Genomic DNA, 21,234 nt, shown 5'->3' with positions numbered 1-21,234 from the left:
CTCAATTTTGCAATTTTGAGTGTGTGACACTCAGTCCTAGAATGACATAGTTTTCCTGGAAATGAGCTTGTCATGTTCTTCACTCCTTGATTCTGTATTTCTCCTTCCTCTCTTCCTGTACTCTGACCCTTGGCAAAGCTTAGGTGACTTTCTAGCCAATTCTGTTCATTTGTTTGTTAATTCATTCATTCACTCACTCACTCATTCACTTAGAACTTTAGCTGAGTGCCTGCCCTGGGCCATCCATTGTGCTAAACATTGGAACTGAGAAGACTGAGACCCAATTCCTGCCCTCAAATGAAACTAGGTAATTACAGTTTGGCCGGTTGGTCAGTGTGGTGGAAATGAACCCAGGGTTCAGAGGGAGGGCCCATCAAACAGGTTATCTTCCTGCTGGATGAGACCTGAGGGCCTCTGATGCAGAGGGCACAGTCTCTTGGCATCCTGGTCAGATGGGCCATGCACATGGAGCTGGCATGAAGAGCTGGGGAGCACAGTGGAGAGGGAGAGGGAGAGGCAGGGCAGCTTTCACAGGCTGATCAGCAGGCTTGTTCTGAGTAGGGAGTGGAGCTACCGAATCTGCTGAACCTACCCAGCAATGTCCATAAAACAGGAGAGCGTGTCAGTAGTAATGTGAGCTGGGGAGTCCTGAGCTGGGAGCCAGGCTAAGGAGAAGTGTGAATGCACAGGGCACCGGGGATGGAGGCCTTGTTCATCCACTGGGGACAAGTCCACAGTGACTGACTTGGGTAGCCAGAGGGACAGAGACCCAGGGAAGGCCATGGGAGGTGGAGAGCTCAGGCAGGGTGCTCCTCCAGGTGGAGGTAGGTCACCCGAAGGTGCTTAGATGAATTGGCGGGTGGAGAAGGGAAGTGCTCATCTGGGATCTGAGTACCCAGGGAGGAAGCCATGGGCTCCCGAGACTAATCCTGACTGACACACAGTGTTACTAAGTAAATAGTATTTGCTTGGAAGTCTCCAGATAGGATGAGCTGGCACTAAGCTGGAGCAACCCTTGCTCTCCCTCCCCTGTTGCCTCCCAATCTCTGTTGCTTACCTGGACCGTTAGATGCTGCTGGACTTTGTATATGAATCACTGAGCTGCTGTGTTGGAAGTCCTGTACACTGCCTCTGTGTGTCTTAAAATTTATTTATTTATTTTCTGGGATTGAACCTGAGGCTTTGAGCACAGGACAAGCCCTCTGGCATATTCATCCCCTGGTCCCAGGACCACAGATAATTAGGTGAATTTCTTAAAGTGCTGCCTCTTGTAAAGGACAGTCCTATCTTGGTGACAGTGACATCCATACTAGAATTGGATCTAGTTATTGCATCCTAGAATCATGTTAGCCCCAGAATTTTACTTTCTTTTGACATTGGGTCTTGTGTAACCGTCAACTGGGCTGGCTTCAGACCTCTGAGCCCTCTAGGATTATAGGCATATGTGGAATTAAGCAACTTTTCCTGTGCATAGGGAAAGAAAGAAAGCAGCATGCATGGGATCTGGGGCTGAGGCATGACAAGCACTCCCTCCTCAGTCGTCATATCTGTCTAGTGGACACTTGAGTTTGGGGGACACTGACCAAAATGAAGAAAACTGCCTTTTTTCTGTCTGCCCTGTCTGCCCTCCTTTGTCCACAGGGATGCCTCGGAGCTGTGTGTGTGCGATCTGTCCTGTGTCTCTCTGCATTGTAAAACCCAGGAACTTCCACCTTTGCCGTGACTTCTTTATGTGTAGGTCTTCAAATATGTTTTGTTGATTGAACCAGTGAAGAAGTGAAACTCGTGGCTTTGAAGGTGGTTAGAGCAGTTTTATAGAACCAATGTCATTAATGGTGGGATTGGGGCTTGACAATTTCATTGACCTTAAAACTAATAGATGTGAGGAGAGGGAGGGTGGATGTGCTCTCTCTCGTTCACATACTTGTGATTAATCACACTGGGCTTCAGTGTGTCTCACTCAGCTGTGGGTCCTTGTGGCACTCACCTGGTAGAAATCCTTTAAGGAAGGGAAGATTGATTTGACTTGCAGGTGGAGGGTTCCTTCTGCCCTTCTGCTCTTGAAGTGGAGCATCGGGGTAGGAGGAGGTGGAGGGAAGCTGCTTGCCTCATGGTAGTGAGGAGGCACAGGGATATCAAAGAGTGGCCTGGGACATGATCCTCATCCACTGGGCTCCACCTCTGAAAATGACTGCCATCGCCCATTAAAGGCATCTAATTGTGACTCTACTGAAGGGCCCAAAGTCCCACCTCCGAGCATTTGGGGACCGTCAGCACCTGAGCCTCTCTGGGGGACATCAGTGTCCAAACCATAACACAGAATCTGAGTTGAGAGTGCCAGGGTCAGGACTGGAGTCTCAGCCTTTGGCCATTGGCTGAGCCCCACTACACTTACCACTTTACCTCAGCTCTAGCAGGTCCCATCTTCAATCAGAGTCCCTGTGCACTCTAGGGCAGGGAGCCAGGCCCACAGCTTTGAGGAGACATCCTCATGTCTGCCTCACCAGGGGCTTCTCTCTCCATTTGTTTCCTTCCCATGGTTCTGTGACTTTGGGGAACAGTAGAAGTGACACAGGTTGGAGGTCCCAAAGGCCTAACTTAACCTGGATTTTGAGGCTTGATGGAGTCTCATCCTCGCCAGTAAAATGGGGTGAAATCTTCCTTATGAAGTGGTGCCAGGATGGGGTGGAAATGGAATACGCATTAGCAAGCACAGAGAGCAGAGGGTTTAGGTGACTGCCACAGTTTGAGGGGTGCCAGCCTGGAAAATGTGGCCTTGGAGGATGTTAGACCGTTCCTGGTTGTCTAGGAATGGAAAAGCTCACAGCGTCTCCAGCACAGTTCCCGTCTTTACTGGGCCAGCAGTGTGCTTTCTGAGTAAACACGGAGATAAGTAAAAGGAGAAGCAGGAAGGGGGCAGGGGAGACAACATAGTGGATGCTTGGGGGTGGGTGGGAGGAGGCTGAGGGAATTGCATTCTGGGCTGAAAGAAGAGGTTTTTGGTCAACCTCCTTGCTTTCAGTTTCATCATTTCCTGAGAGTCCTAATTTAGCTTCTGGTGTATCCTGCTCCATTATGGCCTAAAAAGGCAACAGCTTGGCTTTCTGGAGTTGGATGGGTACCCGCAGGAAGCTGCTGGGGAAGGCCAGCCCAACCCGACCGGTCTTCAGTGGGCCAGAGCGCCTGTGTCCCTTAACTCCTCAAGTGCTGCTGGCCAGCCCCTCGGAGAGCGTTCCTGTGAGTTCCAGGGCAGGCAGTGTTGGCACAGTCTCGTTCTCGCGTACACATGCTCCTGCCCCGACGGCAGCAGCCCTCTCAGAAGATGGTTAGACTGCACAGACATGTTCCCACACGTCCCCGCTGCAGAGCCTCACTGCAGGGAGGCCTAAGGTAATGAGGGGAACTAAACCCTTCAAAGTGCTGAGAACTGTAGACCGCTCGCCTAGCATGCACAAAGCCTCGGTTCAATTCAGTTCCTGGTACTGAAAATAACAACAAAGCTAAAACAAACTAAATCCAGACTCCACCACCCCAAACCCCATGTATGTCACTCCCAACCAAACCAAGCCAGCTTCGGAGTACTGTGCAGTCACTGATGAGCCACGAAGGAGCTTCTGAGTTTGAGTCCTCGCCTTCTTGGCTCCTGTGACCAGAGGGTTGCTTGATCACTTGTAAATGAAGCTTTGGGATAAACACAAAAAACCCTGGTCCTAGTAAGTTAGGGAACAACAAAATATGGATCTCTTCTCTTCCTCGACAGACAATTGTTTTTGAGTCGGAATTAGAGGGGACCTGTAAAAAGAGAGAAGAGGGCTTAAAATATTTCATTTGTATCAAGTTTTGCTTTCATGTATGTGTGTACACATGTGTGTGCTGGTACCCACAGAGTGGGTAGGGTCCCCTGGATCCGGAGTTACATAGATGGTTGTGAACCACAATGTGCATTCTGGAAACCAAAACTGGAGCTTCTGTAAGAGCAACAAAGCATGCCTCACTGCTAGGCCGTCTGTCTCTCCAGTCCCCAGAAAACTGATTTTTTTTTTTTTTAAAACCTGAAACTCGCTCTGTAAACCAGGTTTGGCCTTGAACTCACAGAGATCTGCCTGCCTCTGTTTCCCGAGTACTGGAATTATAGGCATGTGCCACCACTGCCTGCCTTATTAAAAATATTTAAGAATATGCATATACACTCTGACTCCCCCACCCCCTTCCCTCCCAGGTTACGCTGAGCTGTGACAGTTACAGCCCAGTTCTAGGGCTGAAGCCACAGAGGCAAGGCAAATCTGGGTTGGAACCCCATTGCGTGATGGAGCTGGGGATTCGAGCCTGTTCTCTCTGGAGGTAATGAAAGCCGCTGTCCAGGGAGACTGACTAGTGAGGTTGTCGACGGGTAACAGCTGTTCTACCTCCTAGTGCAGGGATCTTGTGCAGGGTATGGTACACACCCTCAGGTGTACCCTCAGGCGTCTTGACTGTGATGGGTTTCACTGTGTAACCCAGTCTAGCCTCTTAATTCACAGTTCTCCTGCCTTAGCCCTTCAAGGGCTTAGATTACAAGCTCGAAGTGAAGCTGTCACCCAGCCACACACTTAGGAGTTTTGAGAAGCGCAATGGCGATGATGTCTTATCCTTTATGAGTTTGAATTCTGAAGAAATTAAACACCAGCAGCTCATGAAGCCTGGGCCTTGTGAGCAGAGCAGGGGCGTGGTGGGGAGGCTGTTAGTTTATGGTCAGGCACCTTTTGGGAGGTAGAGTACCACTGTGGCAGACAGAAGGTTTGTCCAGTGGCCTATTCTAAAACTGAAGCACATGCTGGGACATTGGAGCTCACTCCACAGAAAAGCTGAAGGCAAGGCACTTTACAGCTCCTGGTTCTGTCTTGCCTCTGGCTGGACCCTGCCCTCTCTCCTGCAGTCCTTGTAGGGTGGATGGTGCCTTGTGCAGGGGCTAAGAGGGTGGGTGCAAGGAATGCAGTTCCCTGATGCTGGGTTAGATGAGGAAAGCCACCAGCTGAGGGAGCTGCAGTGGCTGCCTGGGCTCCCTGAACTTCCTTCTTCTCCTTCCCTCTTGGGAGGGAGTTTGGGAGCACTGGGTTTCCAGGAAAACAGTCCCCGGTGGAGTGAGCAGAAAGCCCCTGAGCTTAGGTCTGGAAACCATTTAACAAGCCAGAGGAGGAGGCCTGGGTAGCCAAAGCCTCTTGGACATCCAAGTCCCTGTTGTAATCAGGAAACTTGAAAGACGAATAACTCTGGGTTCTCAACTGGGAACTTTGTGGTTTTCCAGAATAGGGTGTCCAGATTTGAGCTTACAGAGTGGAACTTTCTTGAGTCCTTTGGGTGCCCCGGCGAAGCTTCTAGTTGCTTCTTCTGGTGACTTTGGGCTGAGTGATTTACACCAGGTTTCAGATTCTTGTTTTGATTCACCCAAAGCAACAGCCTCCCAGGGACCCAGCCTCTGTCTCTGGGCTTCAGTCATTACCTTGCTAAACATGCGGATGCCATAGGACCTAGAGTCTTGAGCCATTGTGCACAAACTCCCCTGGCTCCCAGTACTGTGCTTACAGATGGGGGTTATCATGTGTGCTGTCCATTAGTGATTCTGTAAGGAGTATTAGGACTTGAAAGATGACTCAGTGGTAAGGAGCACTGATTGCTCTTCCAGAGGTCCTGAGTTCAAATCCCAGCAACCACATGGTGGCTCACAACCATCTGTAATGAGATCTGATGCCCTCTTCTGGTGTGCATGAAGACAGCTACAGTGTAATCATATACATAAATAAATCTTTAAAAAAAAAAAAAGGAGTATTAGCTTCTAAGCTTGATTCTGCAGATGAGCTTTGAGAAGAGCAAGTCCTGGGTGCTCACGTCCTCCTGACCCACCAGCCATGCCTATTCCTTTCCCCTTCACAGTATACCCCAGAGCCTGGCTTGTGTTCTTATTTCTGTCATTGTGCATTTGTAATGGGTTGCCATTTTGGCTATTAAAATGCTGTGCTTTTGGCAGCGTTGAGTGCGTGGTCACTCCGCTGCCTTACCAGAAGACTGGCTGAGTCTGTCTCTGTTGACTTGTACACTCCTCCCTTCCAGGGTAGTTTCTTGTTATGGACTTGCTGATGTGCACCACGGGATGGTGTACTTACTTACTGATTTCTAACCAAATCTTGCTTTCTCTCAGATGTGTCGGGTAAAAAGATCCTGGCAGTCTCCCCATCTGCTTACGTAGAATTTCACTGTGACATGACTCATGTTCTGTCGTTGTTCCTCACGTAGGTCCTGGCCATAAGTCACCATGGCCCAGCAGGCTGCAGACAAGTACCTCTATGTGGATAAAAACTTCATCAATAACCCGCTGGCCCAGGCCGACTGGGCTGCCAAGAAGCTGGTATGGGTGCCTTCCACCAAGAATGGCTTTGAACCAGCCAGCCTTAAGGAGGAGGTGGGAGAAGAGGCCATTGTGGAGCTGGTGGAGAATGGGAAGAAGGTGAAGGTGAACAAGGATGATATCCAGAAGATGAACCCACCCAAGTTCTCCAAGGTGGAGGACATGGCAGAGCTCACGTGCCTCAACGAAGCCTCGGTGCTGCACAACCTCAAGGAGCGATACTACTCAGGGCTCATCTATGTAAGTGGCTGGGATGGGCGGACTCTCGCTTTGCCCCTAGGTGCCAGCCGACCAGCGCTCCCACTGTGTGGGCGAGAAGAGGGCTTTGAGCGGTGCCAGGTGACATGCTCACAGCTGCTGCCTCTGCGCATCCTAGTGGGATGCTTGAACATTACCCTGTTCCCCGCTCACCCTGTCTTTGGCCACATGCAGTAAGAGCACGCTCCCACCTGCTAGCCTCAGACCTCAGATCTTTCTGGGTTCAGGCCAACATAGTAAATTCCTTCTTCATGGAGTGGCTCTGTCTTCTGGCTCCTGACTCTGCTGTACTGCCTTGTCAAGCCCCATAGCCATCAGTTTGGTTCAGCCTCATTTTGGTGCCTCTTAGGTTTTCCTTGTAGAATTCGGTTGGTCCCTTCCTAAGTAAGGTTACACTTAGAACAGAGCTGAGCTGTCCAGAGTGGATTGGTGACATGTCAACACGTTTGTTAGTGCTGGTTTCATGTCACGTTCTACAAAGAAGTGTCATTAGTGTCCTGAGAGCAGTGTGTGCAAAGGCCCCAGGTACACCAAAGACCAGAGTGACTTTCTTCTGTTTGGACTTCTGTTTTGTTTTCAGGTGGACCCCTTTGTCACTGTGTGGGCAGTGTCGACAGCATTTTCCCAGCCCCATGTTGTAGGCAATGTGAGCTTTACTGGCCCTGAGGTCTCAAGGTTTGCCCACCCCAGGTTTATCTTTTTTTTTTTTTCTTAAAGTCATTGAAAACAGCATCATTTTATGTTTGATCATTGATATCATCAAGATGATCCAGATGCTGCTACATCTGCTGCTCTCTTGAGCTTAGATATTTATTTCTCTATCACAAAATCCACGTCTGAGTCTCCCACAGACAATCTTTAGGCGACTGCTCTGCGGGTTCCTGGATCGTTTTGTCTCTCAGCCTCCGCACTCCAGTTATTCCCTTGCATTTGGCAGGACCACACTTGCTACAGCAGCTCAGAAGGTGGTGGGCCTTAGAGCTACCGCAGGGGTTCAACCATGCATCTTTTGTAACACTCTCCAAGGCCTGCCCATTGATACCTTGCTTCTGCCAAGGTCGGAGGTTCCTCTTTTTAGCTTAGGTGTTTAGGAAGAAATAATGTGGTGGTTGTTCTTGTTAAAATAGCTCTTTGTTTGAATGCGCTGCTGTAGCCTCCGTGGTCTTGCTCTCAAGGCCGAGTAACACAGTTCAGACCCCAAGGGCCCGAGATATCTCAGGGTTTCTATAGCCCTCTTATCTGACAGCTGGGAAGCCGTCTCAGTGCACCAGGCTTGCTGTTGATCTTGGGGAGGAGCGGGCTCGCATGCTGAGCTCGGGACCAGCCACTGAGTTTTCTGAGATGATTTCCCATTTCCACATTGTGCTGATCGCTTCTATTTCACCTGCCAGAACCCTCCACACGGAAGTCCCAGGCGGGCCGGAGCACAGCAAGAGCAGGGCTTTTACCACTAAATCAAACCTCTGAGCCCTGGACCTGGAGCTTTTGGTGAGAATGTGTATACAACGAATCCGAAACTCTTGCCCCTCAGGAGCATTAAACATGAAATTTAAATCGAGGGCCTGTGGAAAAATGCAGGAAGAAAGCCTTGTATCTGCTTAGATAACGGATCCACATTTCCCTGGTCTGAGGGTAGGGTGCTCCTAGCAGGCTTTGTTGCTGATGTTACACCCACTCTGCTGTGCTGCTCTGCCCCTTACTGACTATGTCACATGGTGCCTCGAGCTTCACTTCCTTGTTAGAGCTTCCAGGTAGCTCCTGGCTTGCACCAGATCTGGACTCTGTCTGCCACTACTTAGTCCTCTCCTTGGCCTCTTACTGATGTCTCCATTTAACTGAGTCCCTGTTGGCAACAGGCTGACCACCTGTACTTGCCTCTAGCTAGCTGCTCACATGGGCCATGTTAGTGATTAAGAGCATTCAGTATTAAGCAGTACCCCTGTGTAAGTCACAGTGCAGGGCTTCATTCTGTAGGTGGATGTGGTGTACGGAAGCTAATCCCCACCCCCCCACCCCCATCCCAGCTCTGGTGGCAGGCATTGGCTCTGTTTGGTTCCTTTGTCAGGCAGCTCCCTCTGTCACACTTCATCCCCCAAGTAGCATCACCAGGAGTTGTTAGTAGAAATCCCAGCAGATGCAGAACAGTGGGGTGAGCAAAGCCTTTGGTTGGCTGGGCAGGGCTGCAGCCTCCTTCACAGCCTACATATGTGCACCAAGGTTCCACACTGTGACTGCAGGAACATTCATGCTGCATTTGCCTAGCTTTGTGGGCGGCATGGCCAATTCTGTAGCACAGCTGCTCTGTCTTTTCCTTTAGGGGGAGGTGAGGCTTGGGACAGGGGGCGATTGGGCACAAAGAGCCTCTGTGGCCTGTGAATGGAGCAGCTTCCTGGTGTGACCGAGTGGGAGCAGAGCCATTGCTTAGCGTCTGTGTCTCCATGAACATTTAATGTGTTCCTTCCTCCCACCTGAGTTGTGCACCCCCTTCCCAGGGCTCAGCTGGCTAGTGTTCCTGGCTTAGGGGGGATCAGCCCAGAGAGTCCTTTAGAGCCCTCTATAGTGTCCATCCAGCTCTCCAAAAGAACAGTCCTTCTTTGGTTCCCCCCCCCCCCCCCCCCCCAGCTGGGGACCGAACCCAGGGCCTTGCGCTTCCTAGGCAAGCGCTCTACCACTGAGCTAAATCCCCAACCCCCCAAAAGAACAGTCCTAATGACCCTCTGTCCCCTTCTGTTTTTGCCAGCTGTTTCAAGCATCTGGCTGTGTGGCAGTTTTACATGAGGACCATGTGTCCTTGGCTTTTATTGGTTTGGAGGGTAGGTTTTCTCCAAGGCGGAGAACAAAGTCAAAGTGTTTGGAGATCCTGGCATGATCTCATTATTCTTTGGGCTTGTATCTCATCCCCATCTGATGCCATCTGACATTTACACGGGATACTACAAGATGACCTTTCTCCTGTCTTTTTGCAGCACCTAAACCCTTGTCACATTGGGCTTTTTCGCTTTAACCTTCCTGGTCCCTTGAGAATAGAGTAGTTGGCAGGAGAACACACAGCTAGCCCCTCCCATTCCCATAACTCCCTGAGAAGAAGGAAGGCTGCAGTTCCACCTGCAGTCAGAGCCTCTTGTTACATCCAAGCTACCCGCTCTCCCTCGTGTAGAGCAGTGCACTTGGAAGCAGCTGACAAGTGACTGGGTGGTGGCTCCTCTGAGCATTGTCCTCAGTCTGATTTTTCTTGGCAGTTCCAAGGAGAAAGCTTGCTGGGGAAGAGCCCTGTCTTCACGCCTGGCTTTTATGCAAACCCCTGGGTTTATCCTTGTACTTTACCAGAGAGAGCGCAGGGAGGCAGGAGGGGCTGGACGCACATCTTGGTCAGCTCCCCAGATGGGCTGCCCCTGGATCAGGGGATAAACTATACGGTGAAGATGCAGGAAATGTGGAATGAGGAGAGGCAAAGATATCTGGAGAATGGGCCTCCTGACCCAGGCGGTTGGCCTTGGTCTTCTTGAGGCCTGAATTTGTTCTCGGTGAGGCTTTATGCCTTGTGGCCTTTGATATCCTTCAGTAGAGGTAGGGGCCTTGCTCTCCAGCCTTCCCTCCAGCTCGGGATCTGTTTTCCCAAGAAGATAGTGCTGGGAACGCTATTGCTGCTTGAAAACAGCCATGCCCCTAAACTGAGCACCCTGGGTCCCCTTGGCAGGGGCAGTTCTCATGCTGGTTAAGGGTCTGCCATCTGTGTGTTAGGAAGGGGGATTTATTAGAATTGGATTTATTAGAATTCTAATTCCTTAGAAACATGGGAGGGAAGAGCTGTCTGTAGGAAGCAGCTGTCCTGACCCATCAGTGAGTTCCTACCCCTCACCTTGCAGGAAGGAGCCAGCTTCAGCCTGTGGTCTTTATAGAGTGGGAACTGAGGCAGAAGGCTAAGGGATGCTCCCTGCCCCCAGCACCCTGGGTTTGAACCTTGCCTATCTGACCCAGGGGTTTTCTTTTAAAGATCAAAGTAGCCGGAGAGATTTGGGGATGTTGTGGGTATCCGGCATTAAGGGTATTGGCAGTTTTGAGTTTCTGCCTCTGGAGAGGGCTTTTAGAGGACCCCCAAAGTGGCCTTTATGTTTTTGAAAGATTTGCACAGGAATGCAGGACATGAGCTATTTTTTAGCCACTGAGGGCCTACTTGATTTAGAAAGAGAGCTTTTCCAGTGTTAGAGGGTGGAGAGAGAGAGTGTGTGTGTGTGAATAACTTGTGTTTCTCTGCAGTTTTCTGGGACACAGTTGAACCCTTTATCTCTGCATCTCTCATGAGAGACATCTACCTTATTGTACTAGGATCTGAGTTCAAGACAGGGCGTCTCCTTGCAGCCCTGCCTATCCTAGAACTTGTTTTGCAGACCTAGCTGATCTCAGCTCAGAGATTCACCTACCTCTGCCTGCTCCCACCACTGGCTGGATCTGAGTTGTCCCTCACCTCTCCCGCCCCACAAGCTTCAACAGGAGCAGGGACACCAGGGAGCGCTTTCACCCTAGGCTGAGGTGTGGCCTTGGAAACAGTTGGACACTCAGCCGCGCGATTTGAATGTTGTGGAGAATCAGACTTGCTAAAACATTCCCTTCTGTTGCTTTCTTTAGACCTATTCAGGCCTGTTCTGTGTGGTCATTAATCCTTATAAGAACCTGCCTATCTACTCAGAGGAGATCGTGGACATGTACAAGGGCAAGAAGAGGCACGAGATGCCGCCCCACATCTATGCCATCACAGACACTGCCTACAGGAGCATGATGCAGGGTGAGTGCTTAAGGCCCGGAGGTCCTTGCCTGGCCCTCCAGGTTCCATCCTTACCGGCAGTGTCAGTCACTTGCAAGAGCTGATTCCCATTGCTCTAGTGTCTGGTGAGGGGGTGGGGGTCATCATCAAGAGCCAGAGCCAGTGGCTACATAAAGGACATGTTTATAGGAACTTTAGAGACGATACTTTGTTTTCCTACTATTTCATCCTTCTGAGTTGCCCACATCAGTTTTCAGGTCTGTTCTAGGTCCTTCTTTTCTCCGCATTCTCCCTTCCGCATTCCTAGTGTAGCTGGTGATATGCTGGTGTACTTTCCCTTTTTAAAGAATAAATGTGAGGTCTCCCTTGGTGGCTGCACCCCTCCACTTGCCCAGGTTCTCTGTCCCATCACAGTGGAGTCCTTTGGGAGGATGTTTGTTCAGTAATCCCCTCTCCTCTGAGCTACACCCTTTGGCTACTTCCTGGCTAGACTGACTGACAGGTCACCCATTATCTCTGTAGATCTGTGTTCCTACCTCCTTCCCCCCTGCCTGGTGCGGGGCAGTCTCCCACTCTGCCTTCCCTTCAGTTGTCTCTCTGCTCCCTTGGGCTCACCCTCCCTGGTCTGCTTGGCTGTCTCCATGGTTCTCTATTCTGCCTATGGGTGCTCCTCTGAGGCTCACCCTCAGCCCCGGCCTTTCCTTCAGTGGAATGGTTTCTGCTGTCAGTGCCTGGCTAAAATCCCAGTCCATCCTTACACGTCCAAGCGTGAAGCCTGGAACCTAGGCATGTCACACACACTCTCCTGGCATCACCCCTTTCCCACATCAGCCAATACTTAACTTTGGGTTTTGCTTTTGTTTTCTGGGTTCTAAGGTAGTGCCTCACTATGTAGCCTAGGATGGTCTTAAACTTGGTTCTCCTGTCTTGTGCTTCCCCATGCATGGCCTCAGTTTACTCTGTAGGCATCCATTCTCTTAATGTTTCTGGTCCTATTTTCTTCCTGTTCTCACAGCTTTGGCCTTAGGTCAGGCTTTGCAATCTTTATCCATACTGTTGGCCTCTTAGTCTCCATAGTAACAGAGCCTCCGTCTCTTCTGACCACAGATCTCAGGCGTAGACATACACAGAGCTTTCACAGCCTTATCCCCAGCCCACCCCGCCCCCTTCCCCCTACTCCAGGGAGGCCCTGCAGTTCTCTGGCAGGTCTTTCTGCTTAGGCGCTTCACCGTTGCCCCATCTGCACCCAGTGCTCGCTGAGTCACTCTGCTCTCTGCAGCCCCCCGGCCCGCCAGGAGGAGATCCACACTTGATGTGAAGCCCGTGATGCTTGACTGGACTCAGGCATTTTAAGCTTCTATTTTCTCTCTTCAGTATGGATGAAGCCCATGCTGTTATTGTCGTCTTAGAACAAGCATAGCCCTGGCATACGTAATCCTAAGTCAGACCCGACTCCCAGCAGCCTGGCTGTCTTATTTTGATAGTGGTTTCTGGTGTTCTTTGTTCTTTAAACGCCATGGTCCATCTGGGCAGTGGTGGTGATACCCCTCGTATGTCTTTGCCCTGGTTTAGTGGGGTAAAATGGCAGTGTGCAGCATTCACCTGGCCCACAGTCTATGTAGAAGGTGTTTCTCGGTTATACCTTAGGCAGCATGCACAAGTTTGGCCTAGCCTTTGGCTTGCGTTCATATCTATCAGAATTCCTGTGGAAGCCAGCCCTTTGGTTTGAAAGTAGATGTCTGTTTGAAAGTGCTAATGAGAACAGTCTGGCAGGAGAACACTCTGAGACTCCAGAGGAGTCTGAGTCTCCGTCTCTTGAGGTTCTGAGTCACTTTCCCTTGGCCCTCCCCAGCTCGATGGGAGAAGTGCATTTGGGGTCTTCCTGAGTAGGGAGGGCATGCTCTCGTTCTCTCTGGGATTTAAGCTGCTCTCTTCTGGCCTGTCAGGGAAGAGCAGTGGAGAGAGGCTCCCGCAGCTGATCATTGGAGCTGAACTTTTAGACTCTCATCGCAAAACCTGTAGGGCTCTTTCCCAAGAGAGTTATTAATTCTCATTCTTCATGAGAAGAAAGTTTGGGGATGGATTCCTGAAAGTCACATAGATTGGAAATGGTTAAGAGAAAGAGATTAAAAAAAATGTGTCTCCTTCCTTCCCGGCCTCATGAGGGAAGGAGCTGACTAGGACCCTGAGGGCAAGAGCAGGTGGAGGAGACGGTTGGCAGTGTAGGGTACCTGGGAGCCCTGTGCAGGCTGGGGCTGCAGTCTCACCCACAGTCTGAGAAGCTCCCACCTTGCTTTCTGTTTTGCTTTGGGCTTGCTGGAACTCTTTGACCCCCATGTGGACCTACTAAGCATGTTTTAGGTTGCTGGTCAGTTCCTTGTACACAGTGGGCCCACAAAGCCTTTAGCAGTAGGTGTCTTGTTCTTGGGATGTGAAGGAAGTTACTCACACAGCCTGCCTGTGTCATGGTGGGTCACTAGTAGAGAGTGTCTCCCAAAGGAGCCCTGGGGTCTCGCTCTAAGGCAGGCATTAGAGGTGGAACCTTGACCGGCAGTCTATTGGGGCTTGTTCCTCTGTTTTGGACTTGCTGCTCACTCTGGGGGATGGGGGCAGGTTTGCTTTGTCTTTTGCATCTCAGAAGGTAGATCCAGATGGTTCCTCTTCTGTCCCCCCTCCCCCAAGAACTAGACAAAAATTTCTTTCCCGAGTTGACTGTGGCTTATGACATACTAGCATTCATTTTACCAAATAAGGTGGTTGGTGGCTTTGTCTGGGGACTGTTATGAGACAGACTTTTTGAGCCCCTCCCAGGGCCCTTGTCTCTGAAGCCTTCAGTGCTGGGTTTGCCTGTTCAATCTCAGTTACTGCCTGTAGTCCTTCAGTTTCACCCTGCTTCGGATGACAGGTGACCTATTTCTATTTGTCAGAGGCGACACTTGGGATTCTGTAGGATGCATGGTAGTTATCCTGGCCTCTTTCATTCTCCCTAGTTGTGACCACAAAAAAAATCCCCAGCCACTTCCATTAGATGTTCTCTGATGGACAAAATTGCTCCCAGTTGAAAATCCCTAGACCAAGCTTTATAAGTTGTCTGGACCCTGTACTATCAAAGATTTGAGACAATCTCAAAGAATGCTGGGATAGATTAGTATTGTCTGCCATTAGTATGGGCACAGGGTAGAGCATTGAAGGGTGCGGTGTTTGGCTTCGGCCACACAAGCAGGTAATAAGAAATGTTGGAATATTAAAAAGGGCTCGGCTACTACCCTGTCCCTGGAGGCCTCCGCAGTCCAGATGACAGAGAAGACAGGCTTGCCGACAGGTCTGGGGCTACAGTTGCACGGCAAGGCAAGCCGCTGCTGCCAGGGCAGTGGCAACAGGTGTCAGGTGTCTCAGAGTTCAAGGAAGTTGTGGCTGCTGAGGCCAGCGTGGCGTCAGTGAAGGCACCGTGGAGGTAGAGCCCACGGGAAACTTGGCTGCTTCATGTTAATAAGTGGTTCTGCTGTGGCCCAGACGTGCCTGCCTGCACAGTTTTGTTTGTTGTTTTAATCTCCAGCCTTGGGTTTAATTAGAGTTGTGTTTGCAGGCTTACAGCTCTGGCTCTCCATTTGTTTCATTTTTGCAGTCTTGGCTATTAAGAGGCGTTTTAGCCTTAGGAGCCAGGTGAGACCTTGAGCCTGTGTTGCTGCCCCCAGCATGTAGGGTGCAGGCGTATCCCAGGGCAGGCCCAGCGGCTGCTGGTGGAAAGGAGGCCGTAGCACCTGTTCCCTGTGTGTGGACTGGGGGAGGGGAGCTTTGGCTTCCTCTGGGCCCTTGTTGGTGAGAGTGAGTGTTGGTCTGATCAGTGAGAGAATTTGGCTTAAGCTCAGTTATTCTCCCAGCGCAGGTAGAAAAGCTGTGCTTTTTGTTAGCTCTGAGCCAGTCTGGCTCACTCAGGGATGGATGCTGGCGTTCCAGTGAGCTCACAGGGTTTGCAGGGGAGGCAGCAAAGTTAGCTTGCATTGCAGGCCTGCCTTTTGCACTGTGCTAGCCCTCTCTCCATCCCTTCTTTGCTTCTCTGGAAGCTGCCCTGGAAGTGGTTGGTCACTGAATGACCACATTCCTCTGGGTGGCTGACTGACCTTCTTGGGTAAACAGTGACAGTGAGCTTGGTGAGTGCCCTTACCATCTAAGAATGGTTCCCCTGGCTCACAGGTGAAGGGATGGGCTCAGGTGTGATAGCTGATGTGTCATCTATTGGGACTGGGGGTGGGGGTGGGGGGTCTCTCTTTTTCCCCACCTGAACAAGGGGGTCATGGCTACCTCTTTTCTGGCTAGTCCTTGAAGGAATTCATGGTATGTAGCAGTTAGGTGGGGGCGCATGCACATGGGAAAGCCCTCCCTTCACCTCTCGGTATCTGCTCAGCTGGTGCTAAGTCTTCTTGAGGAAAAATCCCCGACTCGTCAGAGTCCAGGAGAGTATTTCAGGTTCTGAGTGGCAGCATTGGAGCTGGAGCAGTGGGAAGCCACAGATGTGATGACTCCACTTAAGCAGGAATGTGCTGGCCAGGAGGTCTGAGCCCTGCCAGTCTTCTCACAAAGGCCCCACTGTCTGCTGGGAAGTATGGAGTCGGCCCTGTGCCTGGTCGTGTGCCTCAGGAGGCAGTGTGGCTTTCCTGAGGAGGGCCATGCTCTGTGTCTATGTGAAACAGGGCTTGCCTCATGCCTCCTGTGTACTGTAGAACATCTACATGTGCGGGCCATAGGTCCTGCTGAGAGGATTGCTGACTGGTACCCAGAGGTACCAGATGACAGTGTGGGGTGGGGACCTTCTGACAGTGACACAGAGGTGGTGTGCCCTGGAACTTTGAGGTGGGGTAGGTATGGGGTTTAGAAAACCACTAAGCACTTTGTAGACTACAGTCAAGCCTCAGCTGTAGGGAGAGAAGCCTTGTGAACAAGAGGGGCCGTCTCTGGGAAGAAAATGGAGTTTAGATTGAATAAAGCAGGACTCTTGCTCTTTCTCTACTAGCTGATTGGCACCGTTATAAAGTCTTTATTGTTTTTTTTTTTTTTTTTTTTTTTTTTTTCTGCCACTCAAGCTTGTGGCTAGGCTAAGCTACAGAGATTCAGGAGTGGTTGTAGGCAGTGCAGGCCTGTGTGCCAGGTGCCTGTGGAAGGGGTAGCAGCTCCATGGACTTCCCAAAGCCCAGTCCTGACTCTACCCTCCAGCCTGCTTACTGGCAAATGAGCAGGTGCACCCTCCCTCCAGGGGCTTCAGTGTCAGCCACAGCGCTGCCTTCAGGATTTCAGAGGGCCTTCAGCCCTGCTGCAGTGAGGTCCTGGGCTGATAGTGATGGTCTTCTAGGAGAGCGTCATTTACTCCGTGGCCTCTCTTCCTCCCCTATTGCTGGTGGGCCAGTAGAGGCACTGAGCTGACTCACAAGCCTCCCACTGACTTCTCCCACTCTTCTCTGGAGCTAGGAGCCTGCTCATGGCTGCTCCCTGGATGGCAGGTCTGCTCTTGGAGTGAGTTACCTCCAAGCTAATCTCACCCGTTCTCTTGATCTCATGTCTAAAGAGGAGCAGTGATGTATAGGTCCTTTCTGTTGGCTTCTTTTTTTTGTGTGTGTATGCTGAAGATTGTACCTGGTGGATCACTTTCGAATCCAGTAATCTGCTGACCCGTATCTCTAGCTCCTTCCTTCACAACTCAGCTTTATGGTTTTCACCAAAACTCAACGGTCCCCTCCCCACCTCACGCTTTGACCTGGGCCAGCAAAACTGCTTTTTTAATCGGAGTAGTTGGAAAGTTGACGGTCTGATTTTGTGAGTCAGTGCACCCTTGTCTGTCCCTGCCAGCAAAGGTAAATCCACCTGTAGGGGCTGGAGAGATGGTTCACTGGTTAAGAGCATTGGCTGCTCTTCCAGAGGGCCAGGGTTTGAGCCCCCTGCATCCACATGGTGGCTCACAAACGTCTGTAACTCCAGTTCTAAGGGGTCCAATGCCTTCTTTTGCTTTGGAGGGCACCAGGCACGTAGACATACATGGGCAAACTCCATCTTTTAAAAATCCACTGTAAAATCCAGTGGGCAGACCATGTCTGCTTGCTGTCAGCATTGTTGTATCAATGTGTGTGTGTCCTGCCCTCCCACGATCTATCAGAGACTGCGCTGGGGCTATGGCCCATCAGTATACTAGAGCCAGACAGTGCTGTGTTCAGAGCAGAGAGCCGCTTTCCTTTCCCCATTCATTGGCTTTCAGGAGTAAAGCTATGAGATGAGCAAAAATAATTCCTTGAAGTCAAAGTGGGCAGCCTGCACACATAAAGTTCCTGCAATGTTAACCCCGGTTACTGGCTCAGGATTGGCTCCCAAGGACCTAAGGTGTTTTTAGCATTCAGATAGTAGAGCCTGGTGGTTAAAGTCTGTTCGTAGTTTTGTCCGTCCACCTTTAGCTGGTCTAGAAATACAGTGGGAGGTCCAAGCAGAAAGGCGAGGGTGTGCCACTGTGCTCCTGTGGCCTGCTCTTCTTGGCAGCTTCCAGGATACTTCTTAGTAGACTGGCAAGGTGGCTGGCGGCCTCTGTTTTCAAGGCAGTGGCTCCAGCCCCACACCTCTAACTGATGCTTTTGAGCTTATTGGGTGGAGGTGGGGCAACAGGTTGCCCTTTGGACCAGTTCTCCCTGAGCCGTGCCTGGCTGTGTCCATACGGCTCCTGTCCTACTGCTTCTGTCCTACTCTCCCTTTGCTCCTTCCCCAAGGCACAGCTCTGCAGAGCCATGAGCTGTGGCTCCTTAACCCTGTCTGGGACCCAGCAAGGGACACCCCTTTCTACCTTGCCTTTGCTAGTCCCCAAGGGAGGTGTTGGGAATGAGCAAGGCAGGGCTGGGAATGAGCAAGGCAGGGCTGATCACGATGCCACCTGAAGGCGTTTGCCATGGGTAGTGGGCACTCATGTGGTTTTGGATATCTAAAAAGGCCAGAAACCTGTCGGAGTCGTCTGTGCCAGGCGGGCTGCCATCAAGAACATTGTGTCTCAGTCTTTCTGGCAGAGAGGGGGAAATTGTCCAATTGTGCACCTGAGTTTTGCTGGTGCATCTGGCTGAGAGAAAGCTTGTGTGGGACCGTGTTCATCTCAGCACAGTGAAGTCAAGAGTCATCTCTGCAGCTGTGTTCTAATCATCCAGCAGGGAGGGCTGCCCGACTCCTGCCTTCTGCACCGGGGCCTGGCTTTGTACCAGGTCTCCCTGAGCAGTGCAAGCGTGGGTCTGTCTCTAGCAGGGATTGCTGCTGAGTGAGCAGCTACTTGTGCATCCAGGTCCATGCTGTGTGCTTGGGGGACCCTGGCAAGGGGCTCCTTTTTTTTTTAATTATTTATTATATGTATATGAGTACACTGTCTGTTGCTGTCTTAATACACACCAGAAGAGGGCATTGGATTCCATTACAGATGGTTGTGGGCTGTCATGTAATTATTGGGAATTGGACTCAGGACCTCTGGAAGAGGAGCAGTCAGTGCTCCTAAACCACTGTCATCTCTCCAGCCCCCAAGGGGTTTCCTTCTTAAGGGGCTGTCTGTTGGAGACTGCTAGAAACCTCTGTTCAGCCTGTCTACAACCTCTGCTAATAAGTAGGAAGTGGTATTTCACACCTTCTCTTCTCTCCTTTCTGTCTACTTCCCAAGCCTGTCACCCAAGCTGTGATCAGCTGGCTGTGGAGATGGCCTCAGCGCTCCACAGGCTCGCTTTCATCATGAGAGTGGCCCTGGCCAATGTGCATAGAGGTTGGACCCAGCTGTTGGTGCATTTACTGGGACAAAGTCCTGAGTTCTCTCCTCAATTCTGGACTTGAATCATCAGGTTCCTCAGGATCTGTGGCCTTCTCTGCAGGCCACACTAAGGCCTTCCCACTTCTAGCTTTGAACTGGTACCTCACACTTTATACGCTTTGCAAAGTCCTTTGTGCTGTGGCTCCCTGAGACCCAGCTAGTGTTCAGAGAGGTGACTGGAGTTGCAGCATTTGCTCAGTGAGCCAGCTGGAGTCACTTTGCCCACAGTCTTCACAGACTAAGCTACCCTCAGATCTGCTGTGCAGTTTTCCCCAGAGTACATTCAAAGGGGGGCTGCTTGTCATAGTCCTGACTAGGGTAGGCTTGTTTGCCTACCTTGACAGATCTTCTTCTCAGCTCCAGAGAAGCCAGTGGACCTGGAGATGGGCTCCCTCAGGGAGGCACTAACCCAGTTGCGGCCTTATGACAGTTCCTCCAGGGAGGTACACACTCTCTGAGCCCAGCCATGAGTCAGTTCTAGTAGTGGCCTGCACCCTTCCTCCTATACTTCCTGTCTGGCTGATGTCACCACTGTTAGTAGTCTCAAGCCTCACAGCCTTTTATGGACAAGAACCAGCCATAGCTCCTCTCACAGAGGAAGTGAGCCATAGTGTATCTGCCCGCTCCCCTCCCCCATGCGTGCAAGCCTCTAAATGTCTGGAATGAAACACCTGCAGGCCTCAGTGGTCTTCCGAGTTGGCTAGAAACCTGTCCACTCAGGGTGGCCACATCAGCTCTGATCTCATTCTGTGGACCCAACCCTGGGCCTCTAGGTTTAAAGTCTAGTCACAGGCAGGAAGAGCTTGACTGCTGAATGTTTAACTTATGGGAGCCCTTTTTTTTTTTTTTTTTTTTTTTTTTTTTTTGCGGTTCTGGAAGGTTCTGTTAGGTGCTTAGAGCTGTGGTGTGGGGGTGGCTAAGAAAAGCATTCTGAGCGGGCCTCAGGCATTTATTTCCACAGGTCTTCAGAACAGACCTTGCTCATTCCCAGAGGTCAAGGTCTAACTGCTCTGGGTGTGTGGACCAGTAGCAGTCAAACTGCTCTCTGCCAGCCAGTGTCCCCTGCTCAGGGCTTTGTTCTGACTGAGGAATGTTGAGAGTTCTAGAGACCATGGCTGAGACTCACAGTGCTACCTCAGCCCACATCCTCTGACACAGGCTGAGATGGGTCCTGTGATTCAGAGCCTGTGTGTCTGAATAAGGCTGTGCTGGTGGCTGTTACCTCCCCAAGTCCCAGGTTAGAAGAAAGAAATAAGGGTGTTTCAGATAACCTGTTAGACTGCATAGGACCAAGTATGGACTTGGGCAGAAACAATGGCTTTAGGAGGCCTGCGAGTGTCCTCAGCTTCTGAGATGACAGTGTGAGGCAAGACTGTTGTCATGAGTGTCAGGGGAGGTCCCTACCCGAACACACAGGGTGGCAGGAAGCAGGATGAACTGGTTCAGGCCTACCACTTGCTGCAACTTCATTATCTGCAAGGGATGCCCTGAGCTCAGGAGCAAACTTCAAACATAAGCGCTGTGAAAAAAGTTACCTTTCTTTTCCGAGTGGTGAGAGTTTCCTTTGGCTACTCAGGAGGTCAGGTATCTGAGTAAGACTTCCAGAAAGTGTTGTAAGGATCGTGAGGAGTTAGAGGCAGTTTGCATCACTCTAAGCCTACCATGCATGCTCGGTGCTGGGGGCCTTACTCCCCTTGGCGGTGGCTCAGCAGAGTCTGAAGCACCCGGGATTCCTCTGGACTTGTGTTTGGGCTGTGTGGATGGCAGCAGAAGTGGAGAGGACAGGTCATGGGGAGAGCTAAGGGTCCTGGGTAGGCAGAAGTTTCATGGTGAGTCCGGCTCTACGCGCAGGCCTCTATGTATATGTATATACATAAGTACATTGCATGCGGTGGATCTATTTAAGCACAAGTGTCTGTGTGTGTGCTGCTTTGTGCACTCTGTTCCTGCTCACATGTCTGTGCACACATTCTCGTGTGTATGCATGTGTGCTTCTGTGTGCATATGGGACTAAATGCAGCT

General features: G+C 50.9%; 1 protein-coding gene across 2 annotated transcripts in view; it reads left to right on the top strand.

Annotated features, from left to right (window-relative positions):
• Myh9 (myosin, heavy chain 9) overlaps positions 1–21,234 on the top strand; it is an 80,752-nt gene that overhangs the window by 21,739 nt on the left and 37,779 nt on the right. Inside the window, 2 exon segments of one of the 2 annotated variants that reach the window (NM_001305877.2) lie at positions 6,271–6,622; positions 11,267–11,423. In NM_001305877.2, coding sequence (NP_001292806.1) covers positions 6,290–6,622; positions 11,267–11,423 — 490 coding nt within the window. In that variant the 5' untranslated portion in view covers positions 6,271–6,289. 2 annotated transcript variants of the gene reach the window in all.

The sequence above is a fragment of the Rattus norvegicus genome, chromosome 7 (assembly GCF_021556685.1).
Source record: "Rattus norvegicus strain SHRSP/BbbUtx chromosome 7, alternate assembly SHRSP_T2T, whole genome shotgun sequence".
Taxonomy (NCBI): Eukaryota; Metazoa; Chordata; class Mammalia; order Rodentia; family Muridae; genus Rattus; species Rattus norvegicus.
The sequence above is the reverse complement of the archived record's forward strand: the minus strand, read 5'-3'. Positions and strand labels throughout refer to the sequence as shown.